Raw genomic sequence first — 16,268 nt, forward strand, 5'->3', positions numbered from 1 at the left:
AGGGTTTATTTGAGTTCATCTCTTTGCGCAATTCTATAATCTAATAGACTCCATGCAAGGCGGATAGAATCTGAAAGATAATGTAATTTTAGACTTAATTATACGAACTGTCTGACGCTCGACTGGAGACTAGTTTGTAAGGAGAATTCATTACCGAATGCGCTTCTTGAAGCGAGACTAAAACGGTTCGTTGCTACGACGTGCGCTTTTGTAGCACAAAGATTCAAACGTTAGTACGATACCACTTTGCGGCACAATCTTCAACAAAACTATACATCCTGAGTGGATTAATTTTTGAGCACAGCTTCCTGAGTGTCCCTTGTGGGACGTGCGCTGCACGCGATTGATATTACGATTGATTGTAGACAGAGTTACCACGGATCTCAGCGCGTACTTATAAGGTTCTTGGTTTATTGGCTGTACATCAGAGCAGCGTATCTCACGAGCTAGACTCTTCCTTCGCTAAGAGAACTTTAACGAGTAGGCTTCGATTTGTGTACGTGATTTTTCAAGGAGTTAGCCAATAAACGTTTTAGGCCTACAAGAGGTAATTTCAACACCGCCACTGCTGCTTCCGTTGTCATACATGGTTTTGAATACAACTTGGTATAATCTTGGTTGAAATTAAAACAACTTTCATTGCGAGATGGATGAAAACATAACTTCCTCATCAGAGATGTCAGTTGCCATGGAGACTACTCATCAGGCAGTGTCCTCCCTGCCTAACAACACTGACACTTCTTCAGGTGTGTACGTGTTGGGCGTGGTCTATGGCATCATTGGAAGTCTTGGTATCATTGGTAATGCCTTAGTTTGTACCATTTTCCTGACCAGACGGAAAGTATTTGGATCTTCCACCAACCTTCTGATTTTGAATCAATCCATGATCGACCTCGTGGATTCAATCTTGTATCTCATTCTTCGATTTGGTCCCCAACTATCGAATCAGAAAAATGACATTTGGGACGAGCTAGCTTGCAGGATTTGGTTCTCTGAGTATATCATTTGGTCCCTGTTTGTTGCGTCCACGGTCAACCTTCTCTTCGTGTCTCTGGAGAGGTACTTCGCCATCTGCCACGCCGTTAAACACCGTAAGCTTTTCACCCCACGACGCGCTAACATTGGCCGTGTTATCGTCTGGGTTACTGGATTCTTGTACCAATCCTATTGGGCCGTTCTGCATACCTTTTCCGAAGATGGTTGCTACGCAGTGTGGCCCAGTCCAACCATCCAAAAAATTGGCGGGGTATTCTTCTTTTCCTGTGAGTACCTGATCCCACTTTCCATCATGTGCTTCAGCTACGCTAGTATCGTAATCATGCTACGCAAAAAGAGTAAACGCGACAACACGCAGGTAAACACATTCCATCGCGCAAAACGGAACGTGACGTTGACATTATGCGTGGTTTTCCTATCTTATACCGTGTGCTGGACACCCACAGAGATCGCTTACATCATGTACAATCTGGGAGGCCACTATGACTTCGAGAGCACCTTGCATCGGATCTTCACGGCCTTCGTGTTGGGTAACATGTGCGTGAACCCCATCATATACACCTTTAAGTATGAACGTTTTCAAGTAGAACTGAAGAGAATTTTCCTACGAAGAAATCGTGTGGGAGACTCCAGCGTTCTTGACGTAACAGCTAGAACTCAATTACAACCCGGGTTCCAGAACTCAGATCAAGACGGGCCGAGTACTATTCGTTAGCCTGTGACATTACAGACCTTGTAATCTTACCAACAAAAACCTTGGACAAAAAATAAGGTTTGTCTCATTCATCACAGAGAATTAATCACTTGTAGAAATCTGCTTTCAAAAATGTTAAAGCTTTGTGACTTGACTGTTTGATAATATATCGCAACTTGGTGGAATGACAGACAGACAACCCTGACTGACAAACGGACAAGGAATATACGTTAATTGCTCTGAAACAATGTCTTTGAATTAGGCCTATACAGAATATCAGAAAGTACCAACCATTCAATGTTCTGGACAATAATTGATAATCTGTGAAGACTGTGTTAGTGTGATATAGTAAGTATTAAGTGCTCACGCCGAATAATGTGCACTCACTTTGTCGTGTGATAAACATTTGGCATTTTTCAAGCGCAAACGGACAAATGAATAACACAACTCTTGTAAAGTTGTAATTTCTAGCATTTAAGAGCACATCAAAAGTTAAGACCGCTGCAGTATAGGGGAACAGTGCAAAAACGCACAGCGCCCTCCAGCAAGCGAAATAGCGACAATTTATTAATTTGTGAGATTAAGATATGCTATTTAAAGGTTGCTAAGTAATTTAATATCCTATATCGTGTAGAACCGTGACTACGAAAAACAGACTAAGTATAGTGTGAATATCAAGGTGTCTGGTTATCTGAATTAATGGCATTATACGGCAGTACACTTTCTTACAGCGACAGATAGGGCGTTAAGTTTGCGTACAAAAATAGCTAGAAAACAATACGAGTCTTGCACCTCACGATGTTGTGTCGACAAATATTTAATATTTCTATGACAAAATATCTGCTATACAGGACAACAGCAAATCCAATTTTTCTAAACCTAACTAACTTCCACCCTCAAAAAGGAAAATATAAATCGCGCGCAGGTGTTGTTGTACTTAGGTTAATAGTTAATAGCTATAGGTGAATGTAATATTTCAGAAACTTCTGAAAATCACGGTAACTTCAAGAAAGGATCCCAAGTCCTCTCAAAACCATAGAGATATTAAATTAGCTCAATGCCAGTATTGGAATCGAGTCCTAACATCAGAGTACACAATATTCTGAGTACTTTTAGGGGCCGAGTCCAAAGCCGAGTACAAGCACACTGATGACGAGTCCAAGTCCTAAGCACCAAGTACGAGTACATTCAAGGCCGAGTAAATGTATATTGGGCCGAGTCCAAGAACCAAAGTCTGAGTCCAAGTTCGAGTCCAAGTACTTGTATAATACCAAGAAGGTAAATAAACAGCGCAACGATTTCCTGCAGTAGACCTAAACGCAGTAGGGGCAGCCTGAACCAGACCAGCAGAAAGGTTCTCTGTAACCAGGGTCCGGTAAGTATTCCGTGTAACAGATTACAGAGTGAAACGGCTGTGTCGCACTGTGTGATGTTCAAGATTGAGCAATGCAATCTTTGCTCATCACCAAGCACCCGAACATGCTATAGATAAAAAGTGAAGTACTCGAGTACGAGTACTCCATTACTGTTCAATGGTCAACACTGCTCAATGCTCAGAACACATTTCTTACAGCAGAACCAGTATATATGTTGAAACAGCGCCCTCCTCTAACAGAGATGGCCATACGACTGCGAATTGTGAACACGAAGACCTGTTCGATTCAAAGAATCGATTTACGAGTTGACCTGATGCCAAAGGAAAGGTTGTACTACAACCAGACAAATCGCTCCTCGACTAATTATATCTTCCTAGCTTTCCTCGTCTGTCAGCACAGACAGCATCGAGAGCTCGATAATTAGTTTATAGGTGTTTTATTTAATCAACAAATACGACAGTCTCTCAGGGGGTAAATTAAGCAGGAAATTAAGTTGTGCATTTGGGTTCATGCACAGCGGCAAGAGAACGTTAATTAGCTTGCCGCTCAATGAGGGGTAAATGACTGTCAATAGAACGTTCAGCTAACCCGTAACGGTTCGATCTTATCAACACATTTAATCCTGAGGGTGGGAAGGGAATTTACAACAGTCGTCGATGGTGGCAGACTCCTAGATTCACAATCGGCGTGGGGGTACTTTTACATAGCAAAAAGATCGTCGGGTTTACGCTTGCATTGATCAAACAGGCCAATGCTTCTATTGTTTGAACTTCAACTAGAAAGAGTTTTCGATTATTCGATACGTCGTGTATCGAATTTCGACAATAATTCTCCTCTTCAAATTACTGGTTTGAACAACTTGAGTATGTTATACTATCAAGTGGACGACAATTCGAAATATCTCAGGATGAAACGGAAGCAAGCAATTTTAGTGATAGAGGGCGCATTATTATACGTCGTACAAAAGCGTCCTACATCATCAGACTTGATACCGCCAAAACAAAATGAATTCAACATTTCTGTGGATGACCACCTTTGACCTATCACCTGAAATTTTCAAAGTCCAGCATTTCCGTTCGAGTGTCTCATGTGAGGACAATAATTTTCAGAGTTCTCTTCACAAGGAGCAGGCGTTGCACCTTGCATGACCCGTGCTTACTTTCTCTTATGCGCTCGATAACTGTTACCATGACAACTGTTTCCATGTTTCCTTACTTGTTTGTGAAGTAATTAAAATAAATATTTCACAGCACTTAAAAGTTCAAGATAGGGTTCGTAAGCGCTTTGACAACGGGAAATTGCAGTATAAATTATTAAAGTGTCTTCATACGGAAATAGTTGGGGTCACATTCTTTAAGACTGGATGCGAATATATTAGGCAAAGTAATAAAAATAAATACAATGAGCTCTCATTGGTTCTAAATATAAATTGAAAAGTTGACTTGCGAAATCACGTACAATAAACACAAGATAGGCAAATTAGACTTAGATAATTTTTGTTCAGCGAATACAAGCAGAACGAAAGAAAAGTCCTGCCCACATCTGTCATTGATTTCTGACGGCAAGTGTAACAATGTGCCTGGTGTATACATCCACTGATATCGATTTTGAATAAATCACAGAATAAGGAACTGTGTGTAATTGAAAGTAACATTATCCTTATTGCTTTTACAGAAATTGTGATGTTTTTAGGCTGCAGTAATTTCCACTAACACACAGCACATTAAAGAGCTATCTGAGACAGTAACTTAGAATGAAAAGCATAGTTCTTGAGTTGCAGGCCTAAAATTGGGCTTACTTGCGAACATTCACGATTTTCTCACATTAAAATGGAAAATGGATTGCTCGAGTTCGACAATAGGTTAGTGAACTCTTATGATGAATCTGCATGGTAAATACTTGATGAAATGCCCTTGAGTGCTGATGGTACAGATTATGCGTTCATCCGTGGGTGGCAAAAACCACTTACTTGAACCAACGCCTCGAGGAATACGTCAGGTGCAAACTTATTTCTGCTCAGGCGTTGTTTTTTGTGTAAAATTTGCAAAGTGAAAAGGGTACACGATCTGACGCTGCGCTGGTATCCATTTGCGTTTGGGTAAGTACATCGCATTATTACCAGCGATAGCTGATGTAGCGTATGAACGCCTCGGGCTCTGTACAGGTGGCGACAACATGGAGATGTCAAATTTAATAGATACACAGAGAAGGGAATGAACTTTCTTGAGTGACAACACGAATTCCGAATTAATTGAATTTATAAGAAATATCATATCTTTTACAGCCACGAGCACAGATAGTTGGACGAATTTTTAGGCTGCATATTGCATGTTGAACAATAAATAAATAAATTAACCGTAAACGCGTTTAGTAGTTATGTTGTATGAGTTGCAGTGAAGTTATGCGAATGATTATAATCATGATATTTATTCCTGATATAGCACACCCATACTCAGAATTGTCTATTTTCAATTTCATAATGAATTAGTGAGGAAAATACTGATGGCATAGATTGTTTACAAACTGACATCACGGCTGAAGGCAAGACCAATTCCTTAAGCCAATTGAATTTCGTTTCTATCAAACTTCCTTTAAACGCTAACAACTAAAATTATAATATAACTTGATTTCAAATTTGTGTTATCGCTAAAGGATTTCCCATATCCGCTGCCTTGATGACAATTCCCGGATTTACTAACTAAGCCTCAAGGCCCTTTTGATAAAACTACATGTTTTAAGCAAGCGTCTACACTGCAAAACCTGGGGTGTCTTATTAACACCCCCGGTGTTATCAGAGAACTACACCAACACTTTTCCCTGGTGTTAAAAATTTGTGTGTTATTTGATGTTACTTTTTATACCTTCCAGTGCATTGTAACAATAAGTGTTGATTTTAACACCACATTTTTTACAGTGCAGATTTGTATCAGATTTGCTGATGCAATACCGCTCCGTGTTTTTTGCTGGTCATTTCCTTGACAACCCTTGGTTGATGTCCGTAATACGGGCGATTCACAGTAGTGCGCGTGCGCCTCCAAAAGTTTGCAAAGCGTTGGCCAATCACAATGCGCGAATCTGTTGACCCAATGCGCGTTTGGAAAGGGTCAACAGATTTCGCGCATTGTGATTGGCCAATGCGTTGCAAACTCTTGGAGGCGCACTACTGTGAATCACCCGTATTGCGTGCTCGAAGATGGAGTAATGATTGTCATAACTGAACAGAAGTAACACCTGGCGAGTCGAAATGAAATATGATCGGTTTCAAACAGCATTATTTTTTGGAACAAACTTTGTATGTTGCGATTAATTCCCACATACAGTGTATGTTATGAAACAGCTGTCAAGCGGTCATCCTTAATTGAATAAGAGTGTTGAAGCTTGCTTGAAAAACAAACGGTCAACACCTGCTAGTTATTGAATACTTCTGTCAGTAGTGAGTAAACACTTGGTTAGTTAGTTTGAAGACGGGGGGCAGGTAATTAATTTCAAACAACAGGCTCCGAGGGGACAAAGTTGGAACAAAATGAAATGACCTCGCCTATTGTCCTCTTTGTTGATCAAATGAGTGGACGATTAAATGTACCACTGACAACAGATATCAGAAAGCGATCACTTATATTGGTTAGTATGGCGTAATCATTTTTTAGTACTTTATTGGTGTTATCTCACCAGAATTAAATAACTCAATGATGTATATTTATTGAAGATAACGATAGACCTTAACATGCATGTATATGTTGAGTACACGTGGGTTTCCTTTTTATCCACTTCTGACCGTGAAACACTTGCAGACCCTGCTCATTTTCCGAACATTCGACGGTAATGTCGAGACATAAAAATTAAGCACAGATGAAAACAACGTTGAAAAGAAAACAGGACGAAAAGTTGCCGGTAGCCAAGGTCAAAGGTCAGTGCTTATTTCGGCTCATCATCGCTCAATTATCTTACCACCCCGGAAAGCCTTTCACTAAAATTCAGAATAGTTATGACGCATATCAGACTAAATCAGGTCAATAAATGGCGGGCATAGAGTTGGAAACCATGGTAATGTCACAGACAGAAGTGTAGTCGATCGGACCTTGATCTAATGCAATCTGGAAATAAGCATCAAGGGGCAAACAATATTAAAGGTAGGAACAGAGGAAAATAGCAGTGCTGAGCACTTTCTTGACTGTGCCGTTTAGGAATCGAACAAATAATGGAATACCTCCTGAAGGGCTAGGTAAGATTTCAAAGGTTCAGGAATTCTTCATAAAGGACGCACTTAGGCCTAATCCAAGTGACACGTCAATTTATAATCTGCTCCAAATTTCTTGCGGTAAAGACAACATCTTGTATTCTAACTTCCCACTTTGACACCTTGTGCTCTCCATCAGCTCCATGCATTGCTCAGACAGCATGCATCTGTAATCAATGGAAGCTCCTGACACGATACCAAAGTGTTAGATTGGTTGCAGTCAGTCAGAAAGTAAGCGTAACGCATAATTTACACCTGCATGCTCTTGATTTTGCTCATGTGGTAGCTAAATATTCAAGCATTAAAAAAACAACTGGAAAATCGAAAGAAAATCACAGAAACTGTAATCAGAGAGAATCGCAATGGAAAAGATGTCCAATCAAGGAACTGTTAACACAGCACCTTGTGCTAGGAAATTCTCTTAATTATAATGGTGGTACGTTAAAAGCCATCTCATTTAATGAAGTCACAACCCACAAGGCCTCCAAATTGAAAATGTAATTACTGACATGAAATGTTGGAAGGACCAGAGAGCCATAAGTGTCTTAATTATTGTACACCTTTGAGGCCTTGAGGGGATTTTGCCACACTTTGGTGAAGACTGCTTATACAGAATTTCAATGTCATTTATACAAGAAATGAAAAACTGTAAAAGCACAACCAAGAACGGTCGTTCGAATATCTTTTTTTAATCGTTTAACTTAAATCACAAAAGGATCATAGGTTAAGGAAAAACATGCGTGAATTTTCCAGATTGTTTTTTAACTGGACGTGGACCTATTTTTTTTCTTTTTATTTCTCCAAAGATGGACTGAAGATAGAACGTATTACATTCGAAACCTCTGACAAAATTTTGGTTCAAAACAACTGCCAGAAGAGTCCAGTAATCTTCAAACAATCAAAATTTTCAAATGTATTTTTAACATTTTTGTTCTTCTGAACTGCATCTTCACTTTAAGCGAAAACATAGGCATCTGAAGGTTAACAATGAACGAGTGATTTGTTTACTTGACCTTAGACACATCTAATTAAGTGACTCATTAAAATGCATTTTTTAAAAACCCAAACATCCTTTGACTGTTGTATCATGTGAATATTGGCTCTTAGGATGTAATAATATCTCTTTCCACCGTACGCACTTTTGACCTGCCTATAACGACGCGCTCCACACGCTCAGCTCAGTATCGATTACCGGTGCTTCAGGTTTCGAAAGATGACCATTGTCTAGCAGATGCCATTGATTCAAACAGCCGCGGATTGTGACGCCTCATTCAAAAGCTTCGTTTCCATAGACTTGTGCACTGCAGATTTCCATCGCATTTTGAAGCACGCGTGCGAGAATTTCAGCGGCATATGTATCGACCAAAAATATGCATGTAGCATGTAGCATCTAGCTCAAATAGGACATTTTGGCCTTCTGTCATTGCTTTATGGTATTTTAGCATTTTAACTGCTTCCAAAACATCTGTCATGTAGAAAGCTTTAAATAACAGAAATTGTCACAAAAATATTTAGCATTGTAGTTATTTGGTGGGTAAGGTTTTTCTGTGTCCGTTGGACCTTGATAATTTACCAAATTTGCGCCACAAACTACTAGCCATGCGCAATAGGATTCCTTCATGATTACTTGATGTAAACCCACTACTCCCCCCGCAACGCCTTCAAGCTTATTCGGCCTCCCCGGCTGACAACCACATTGTTTGATATCTCGTGAATGTCAAAACTCATTATACATTGGCCAGCGTTCTTTTTACTTCCAATGTAATTACCCCGGCGATATATTTGTCAATACTGCTGCGTGATGTCGCAGCCATTGCTATGATTAAAGTCATCTCAACTTGATCATTCCAGCTTCTCTGTGATTCCCAAGTGATTGAGGTATTGTAGATGTAGTGAATGACTTCCACGCAGCAGCGTAACCGTGATACTAAGTATACCTCCTGTTAAAAGATTCACAAGCCCACCAATTCTTAGATTAATGTGACCTCGTTAAAAAAAGGGAAAAATTACTAGCCTGGCAGTATCGTCTCAATCAGGGATGCCCTTTTGGTCTAAAAACGAATTTACGTTAAAGTCAACTGTCTTGCCTTTGGACTTCAAAGCAATAAACAGTTTTTACAGATGATTTTGAATTCATATTGAAAACTCGGCTGGATTCTGCCACTGATTTTAGTGGAGATTTGCACCTTATAAGCACGTGAGTAGCCTTGATAATATCCAACTCAATACATTTTGGACCACTTTCACGAATGAAGCTATGAGTGTGATTAAATTCAAATTACTTTACATGGGAAACTATGATCAGAGAATTTAACGGCTGCAGACTTAAGCTAGTCTACCCTGTCAAACCATATTCGTGTACTTTACAAATTACTAAGAGACCTTTGAAATCCTTTGCGCCCAAGGACAGAATTTTCAATTTATAACCATGTATCGTAGTTAACGACCGCGCTCTCCTCCATTGGGAGACAAATTTCCGTTTCATTTTCAGCAATCAACCATCAACTTCACGTTAATGTGTCTGCATGGACACATTTGTCATGAATGCTCATCGAAGACCCAAGATTCATTCTCATAAATATTCTGTTTGAGGCACATGAAAGTGTAATCCGAACCAATGAAACCTTGCTAGATAAAAAATGTTGGGGATAAGCTTTGCAAGTTAGGTGCAATGTTTGTGTTTTCAGAGCAGCAAGGGGAACAGGGAACTATAACGTGTAGAGACGGATCTGGTCTGACGGACTGGTGTTTAATAATAAGATTTTCCCAAAGTAACATCCTCCTGGAATTTATCTTAAATTACATTCCTTAAATTCTACTGGGCCATTTTCTGTTTTTTTAATTCAAATATCAGAAAAAAACGGACAAGTTAAAACCGACAACATCGAAGACATTTTTATAAAAGTGCAATTACGTAAAATCTAATTTCCCCCCAAATCTACTCCTGGTAAGCGACTTGTGTCAGTTATAGTTGCCACAAACTTTGGAATTTAATATTGATATTGGCATATCAATTTCTCTACTCGTCTGAGGAATAACGGGTAAGAACTTTTTCTCAAATTATTATATCAATTTCCTTATCACTGTACTCGGCAGCCATTTCACACGCAGTGTTGTTACAAACGAGACGGGATCTTAATTCAAATCATAATATCAGATCAAAAATTCAAACACCAGAGCAGCTGCAGGTTTGGGCTCGAAACAGCCACAAGTTTGTATTTTACTTAAACTTCTCAGTCCATAAGTAGGAATGGTAATCCCTTTTGAAATAGAAGTTAAGTTGTTTTAATAAAACCTGACCGCACAAGAGCGCTGTTCTGTGATTCCTCAGAGAAAAAGGCAAAATTGCATGCAACCAAAATGACTTTATATTTTGGTTAATAGGTTACACCACCCATCACTCCATGGCACTCCTCTTTAATGTACCCTAATGGAAAGTTCACAAAAAATAATATCTCACAACGAACACCACATTTAGTCAATGCACATGATCGAAAACATCCCCTATGGAATTTAGAAATAACTTGCTTATGTGGGATTTTTGAGGGAACTTTTAACTTTGAGGGATTTTGGTCTTTCATTGATCATCGATTAATCGATTTCTGGAGGGCATATACATGTGTGACAAGAGGCCCACAAAGTTAATAGTCGGTACATGTATAGATTTGTCGGATGTGACAAGAAAATGAAAAAAAATGACTGAATGAGCACAAATGCCTACAAATTTACATCAGTGCGCAGCTACGTCACAACATCACGTGTAATCTCCATCAAGCTCGACTTGACACACGAGTATGATACCGGTCGCACAATGACTAACGCGTGATTTGCTGACTGCTGCAGCTAGAGTGGACTCAGAGAAAGACATAGACATATCAAGTGTTTGCTCAAAACTGTCATGCGTGGAATGACTTAATTGTGTTGTTCTATATGTGACAGCAGTCTCCAGTATCAAACTGAGATCGAGTCTTCGGGAGAAAGAAGGTATCTCCACACGATACATTTTACGAGGGCCTTAGGTAAATACACATTGTATCAAAAACGTTTTATACGAACACTGTTGCTTCTAGCCACTGGAAAGCAAGTACTTTGTGAAACTTTTGCTCTGTTTAGGTGCTGGAGGTTCGGTGAGCATGTTACAATACAGCAACCTGGCATTAAGAGTCGTGACTGGTACATGTAAACGGATAGGCCATTCTGTGTTAACGTTATCTCTCGGTTGCTGTTCTTATTTGCATAACGGATTCGGTCTGTGCTCTGCGCAGGCCGCCATAACAGCCGTCTCGCACAGTATGTTTACAGACAGTGAAAGCATTTTGTGTATTACGTAACTTTGTTGATGATGCGAAACCTCGACAGCAAACGACATCTTTTGCTTCTTGGCGATTCTGGTTTGATCCGACGAGCTACTGATTGATACCAACATTGGTATCAGAATGTGGGTAATCGATGCAACGTGGCGACAGTATAGCAGTGATCAAATTGCCCAGACGTCGATGACACATTGATGAAAGCAACACGAAGGTATGAAAATCGTCACGGGAGGGTGTACTACGTCACTAACTCACGGTTACCGCAAGGAGCTGCGTCATTTTCCTCTTTGAGGCCAACCGGAGGTGCCGTTACCTTTCACACGCTAGTCATCGAACAGAGCAAACCCGTCAACAAACCAGCCGAGAAAATCACACAATGAGCCTCGTGCAACTTTCACCGTGTACGCTGGACGCTTCTTTGGCGTCAGGCAGTTTCCAGTGACATTAATCAACAAGTCAGTTTGGTGTACATTTTTATTTCCTTTACTGGATACCAATCCGTCACACAGTCTTTGTGAGGGCACCGTTAAACAGCAAAACGGCCAAATTGTAGCTAACATAAGCAGCAATTAGAACATTCTGCAAAGCATTACACGAAATCAAGGCATGCAAGGCAACATACGCTGGTCAGACAATTTATTTTCGACACCATTCGGATCATGTTGTGTGCCAAACTGCAGTCTTTAATCCATCAAAACGACGTGCACGATGCCCGAATAACGAAGGAGAATTGCTGTTTTGGTGCAAACGAACTGCGGGAATGTTTATAGTTATACTTGCATATCTCACTACCGATTAGAAAACTCGTTGGAGGCAGCTAATTTTCTGCTGTAATTTGCTGACCAGCACGACAGACATACATCTTGAGAAATTCTGTGTGCCCGTTGGAAATGGTCAGAAATGCGTCCTACAACTTCACAAATGTCACCCTAGTTATTTATCACAGGTGGTTGAGTCGCAAAAAAATTTCCAATTCACACACTGTGATAACAATATTCTACGTGTGTACGTAGGCCTATATCAAGGCTAAATCATGGCTACCATAGATTTCAGCACTACGGAAGCTTTCGTCACCGAACCTGACACAACTCTGGATAATGCCAACAGTACAGCACAGAGTGACGACACTCCCTTTACCACATGGGAAATACTTCTGCAGGTTCTTTACGGACTTATCGGTAGCTTAGGAATTCTGGGCAATGGATTGGTGTGCTTCGTGTTCATTGCTAAACGCAAGTCTTTCGGCTCGATAACAAACCTGCTGATCTTAAATCAATCGTTAATTGATTTGGGAGACTCTATTCTGTTCTTAGCGATACGGTTCGGATATGTCGTGCCATTCAATGACGTCACAGTGTGGGGAGAAGTTGTTTGTCGTTTATGGATTTCTGAATATTTCATGTGGGCCCTATTTATCGCTTCGACTGTTAACTTAGTGTTCGTATCCCTGGAGCGATACCTGGCAATATGCCATCCAGTTAAACATAGGAATATCTTCACCAAACGAATAGCCAAATTCGGAATGGCCCTTGTGTGGATTATTGGGTTGACATATCAAGCGTACTGGCCGTTCATACAGTTCTACGCAGAGGGAGAGTGTTACCCTCTTTGGCCAAGTGTAATCCTGCAGAGAATCATGGGAGTTGTGCTGTTCCTTTGTGAGTTTCTCATCCCTCTGATCATCATGACATTCTCCTATATCAGAATTATTATGGTGTTGAGAGGGCGTGGCAATGGCAAGATAAGCAACACATTTCAGCAGGCCAAGAAGAACGTCACCACTACTCTTTGCCTCGTTTTCATGTCTTACGTAATTTGCTGGACTCCAACTGAGTTCACATTTCTCCTTTTTAACTTAGGCAGAGAATATGACTTTACAAGCACAACACACAAAGTAGTGACAGTAATGGTCTTGTGCAACATGTGCGTGAATCCGTTCATCTACGCCTTTAAATACGACCACTTCAAGAAACATGCAAAGAGGATGTTTTGCCGGTGTTGCCGTAGCAACAAGGTTGAAACCGAAAACTCTATAGCAACCGTGGACGTTAATGCCGTTTCCTCTCATCCCCAGTGATGTGTTACTATGACGACACCTTATCAGGTCACAATAAATGGTTAAAGTCAGAACACGTGATCGAAAACAGATTGAAACATTAAGGTTTGCTTTCCTAAGTAAATCGCACTTTAAGACAAGAATCGGGAGAATTTACATGATCCTTTTGTTAATGTAAGTATAGAAAAAGACATTTCGTCGGGCCAGTGCTATAAGGTCGTAATGGCAGTAACGACCTTATAGCACTGATGATTTTGAAAATAATTTTAGGGCCCTAGTCTAAGCATGAAAGAATTTTATAAAGAAACAGGTAATGTTCCAAATTATTTCATTGATAAAAATCATTTTGGGTGACTGTTTCTAAAATCTTCACCAGAACTTTGCTTGTATTTCAAGTTTGAAAAATGTCATGAACGACCTTTCAGTGCGAATATTTTGTTAATGACCTAATAGTACTAATACGACTTCATCTCCTAGCTTTATTCTACAGAAGACATGAAGATCTTGTTACTTGTAACTTGTTCTCCTATTTCATTTTTTAAAAGCCAGACCACCTAGGCCTAAAAGTATTGAAACTTTGCGAGAGATTTTGTCTTTCTCACCTTGAAACTCAAGCACTTGCGCTACTGAACCTACCGAAAACAGGATCCGAATCTTTAAAGCCGCGACCAATTTTCAAAACGTTCGTGGTGTACAGCAGAGACGACAGCTGACAGCAGATGTGTTCCACAGAATTGCTCAGCAAAGTTATCAATATGCAACCTACTCAATGCCAACCAATACCATCAGGAAAAATTCAAAAGGCAACATTAATACTTTTTGTATTCATATGCACTCTCTATCAAATAGACTTACGACGAGCAGTAAGAGCTAGGTTTATAATCCACGGAGAATTAATGTCGTTATGTGGGGTTGTTTTGTCAGCAACCTGCATGTCTACAGGCCCCTCAGTATTAAGTCAGTTTTTATCCATTTATTCATGCATGCATTTATATCCTTTCCCAAGATGCAGGTAGTTTTAGTTGCACTTTTTAGAATAACCACTTGTATATTTAAAATGATCTAAGTAAATAAGGTGAACACTTTCCCAGCGTGGATGATGCCTGTATACTATATGTCTTAGGAACGCAGTTGTTGGTAACTTGAGTTGATTGACTCTAGAATACACCATCCATGGAGATAAATTTGGTCTTGAATTTTGGGTAAAACTGATTTTTTATGTCAGTCACGTTATTTGATGGAAGAAAATACGGTTGCAAAATTCATGGACTTTTCAATCAAAACATACGGTCTCTCATTTCAAATTCTATTGGACAATTAATATACGCTGAGATTAATGCGTGCTGTCAGGACCAGCGCTTGGTAATAACCAACAATGCAGCAGGACTATTAAATACGTCCGTTTAATCGATCAAAGTTCCCAATCATGCAGGAGAAACCTCGTGCTCTTGGCAGGAGAGACATCGCACGCAGCGTTCCATCGGTTAGCAAAGAGTCTGAAATTTTAATTCGTTGGACTCTGAGTGTTGAGAGGGCTTCGTTTATTTCAGTTGTCAAAATAAATCTCAACCGCCTGGGGACTGCAGAAATAACAAAATCAGTTTCAGGGCTTTCGCTGGCAGAGCCTGGAAAATGTTATCAGTGACAACATACGTACCGACATTAATAGCTGTTTCAATAATGGCAACACGGCTTTGCATATAAGATACAGTGAAATAGTAGAAGAAATGAAAACAAGAATGAATTGGAATCGGTGTACGTTGCATTAAACAGCACATTGTGTGACAAAGCCTGCAATTTAAATTACAAAATAAATAACTACGTTTGGACACATTATTTGCTGTCAATGCTGAATGTATTTTTTCTTATTCTTGAATCACCTTTGTGTTGTTGATTTAACCGAGGCAAAGAGTAATCCCAGACGGTGTACTCGTATCTTATTATTGTTTTGTATATTACTTTTTTCCGTAGAGGGAATTTCATTTATTATCATTCAGGATGTATTTAATTATGCTTGTGACATCGTCACAATGGAGCGTGCATTATCTTTGAAGACAAGTTTGTTTCATTTTGACAGCGTTGGAATTTTATGTCAACCTTCATGACAGCAGAATCACAGTAGAAACATTCGAGAAAAAAATTTAATTGACGTGACCAAAATAAATGGAATGCATAGAAAGTGTAATCTGATTTCAATTGGTGAACATTTGAAAGAGCCGTTAGTATAGTTTAGGAACAAAACCCAGAAAGACAGCACATTTGTAAAATATCACATTCACAAGGAAACCTCAAGCGCAGCAAAATTTGAGTTCTAAATTGGGACTACCGAGAAGAAATCAGTTTGATACGTCAAACGATCGACACTATGTAGGATAATTTCCGACAGAGGCTACCTGACCGGATTTAAATGGTACTATGTTAAAGTTAAAGGTTAATTTGGATGCAGACAATAGAGGGAAAATGTCGCAATCGTTCTACATCCTTAGGCAGCAGCCAGAGTGTACAAAAAAAATGAAGTGTTCTGAATAAGTAAAACGAATACATCCTTTACATGGGGCCTTCGCAGTGTACATCAATCACAGACATGGGTTTGTGC

General features: G+C 39.7%; 2 protein-coding genes across 2 annotated transcripts; both read left to right on the forward strand.

The window, feature by feature from the left end:
- Window positions 1-336: 336 nt before the first annotated feature.
- LOC110987329 (galanin receptor type 1-like) lies at window positions 337-9,256 on the forward strand. Its single transcript, XM_087130337.1, has one exon. The coding sequence runs from the start codon at window positions 647-649 to the stop codon at window positions 1,709-1,711; it is 1,065 nt and encodes a 354-aa protein (XP_086986463.1). The 5' UTR covers window positions 337-646; the 3' UTR covers window positions 1,712-9,256.
- Window positions 9,257-10,696: 1,440 nt separating this feature from the next.
- LOC110987355 (galanin receptor 2b-like) lies at window positions 10,697-15,896 on the forward strand. The gene has a single exon (XM_022250025.2). The coding sequence runs from the start codon at window positions 12,650-12,652 to the stop codon at window positions 13,691-13,693; it is 1,044 nt and encodes a 347-aa protein (XP_022105717.2). The 5' UTR covers window positions 10,697-12,649; the 3' UTR covers window positions 13,694-15,896.
- The last annotated feature ends 372 nt before the right edge of the window (window positions 15,897-16,268 follow it).

Source organism: Acanthaster planci, linkage group LG20, assembly GCF_054643075.1.
Source record: "Acanthaster planci isolate LZ-2023a linkage group LG20, COTS_SCS, whole genome shotgun sequence".
Classification (NCBI taxonomy): Eukaryota; Metazoa; Echinodermata; class Asteroidea; order Valvatida; family Acanthasteridae; genus Acanthaster; species Acanthaster planci.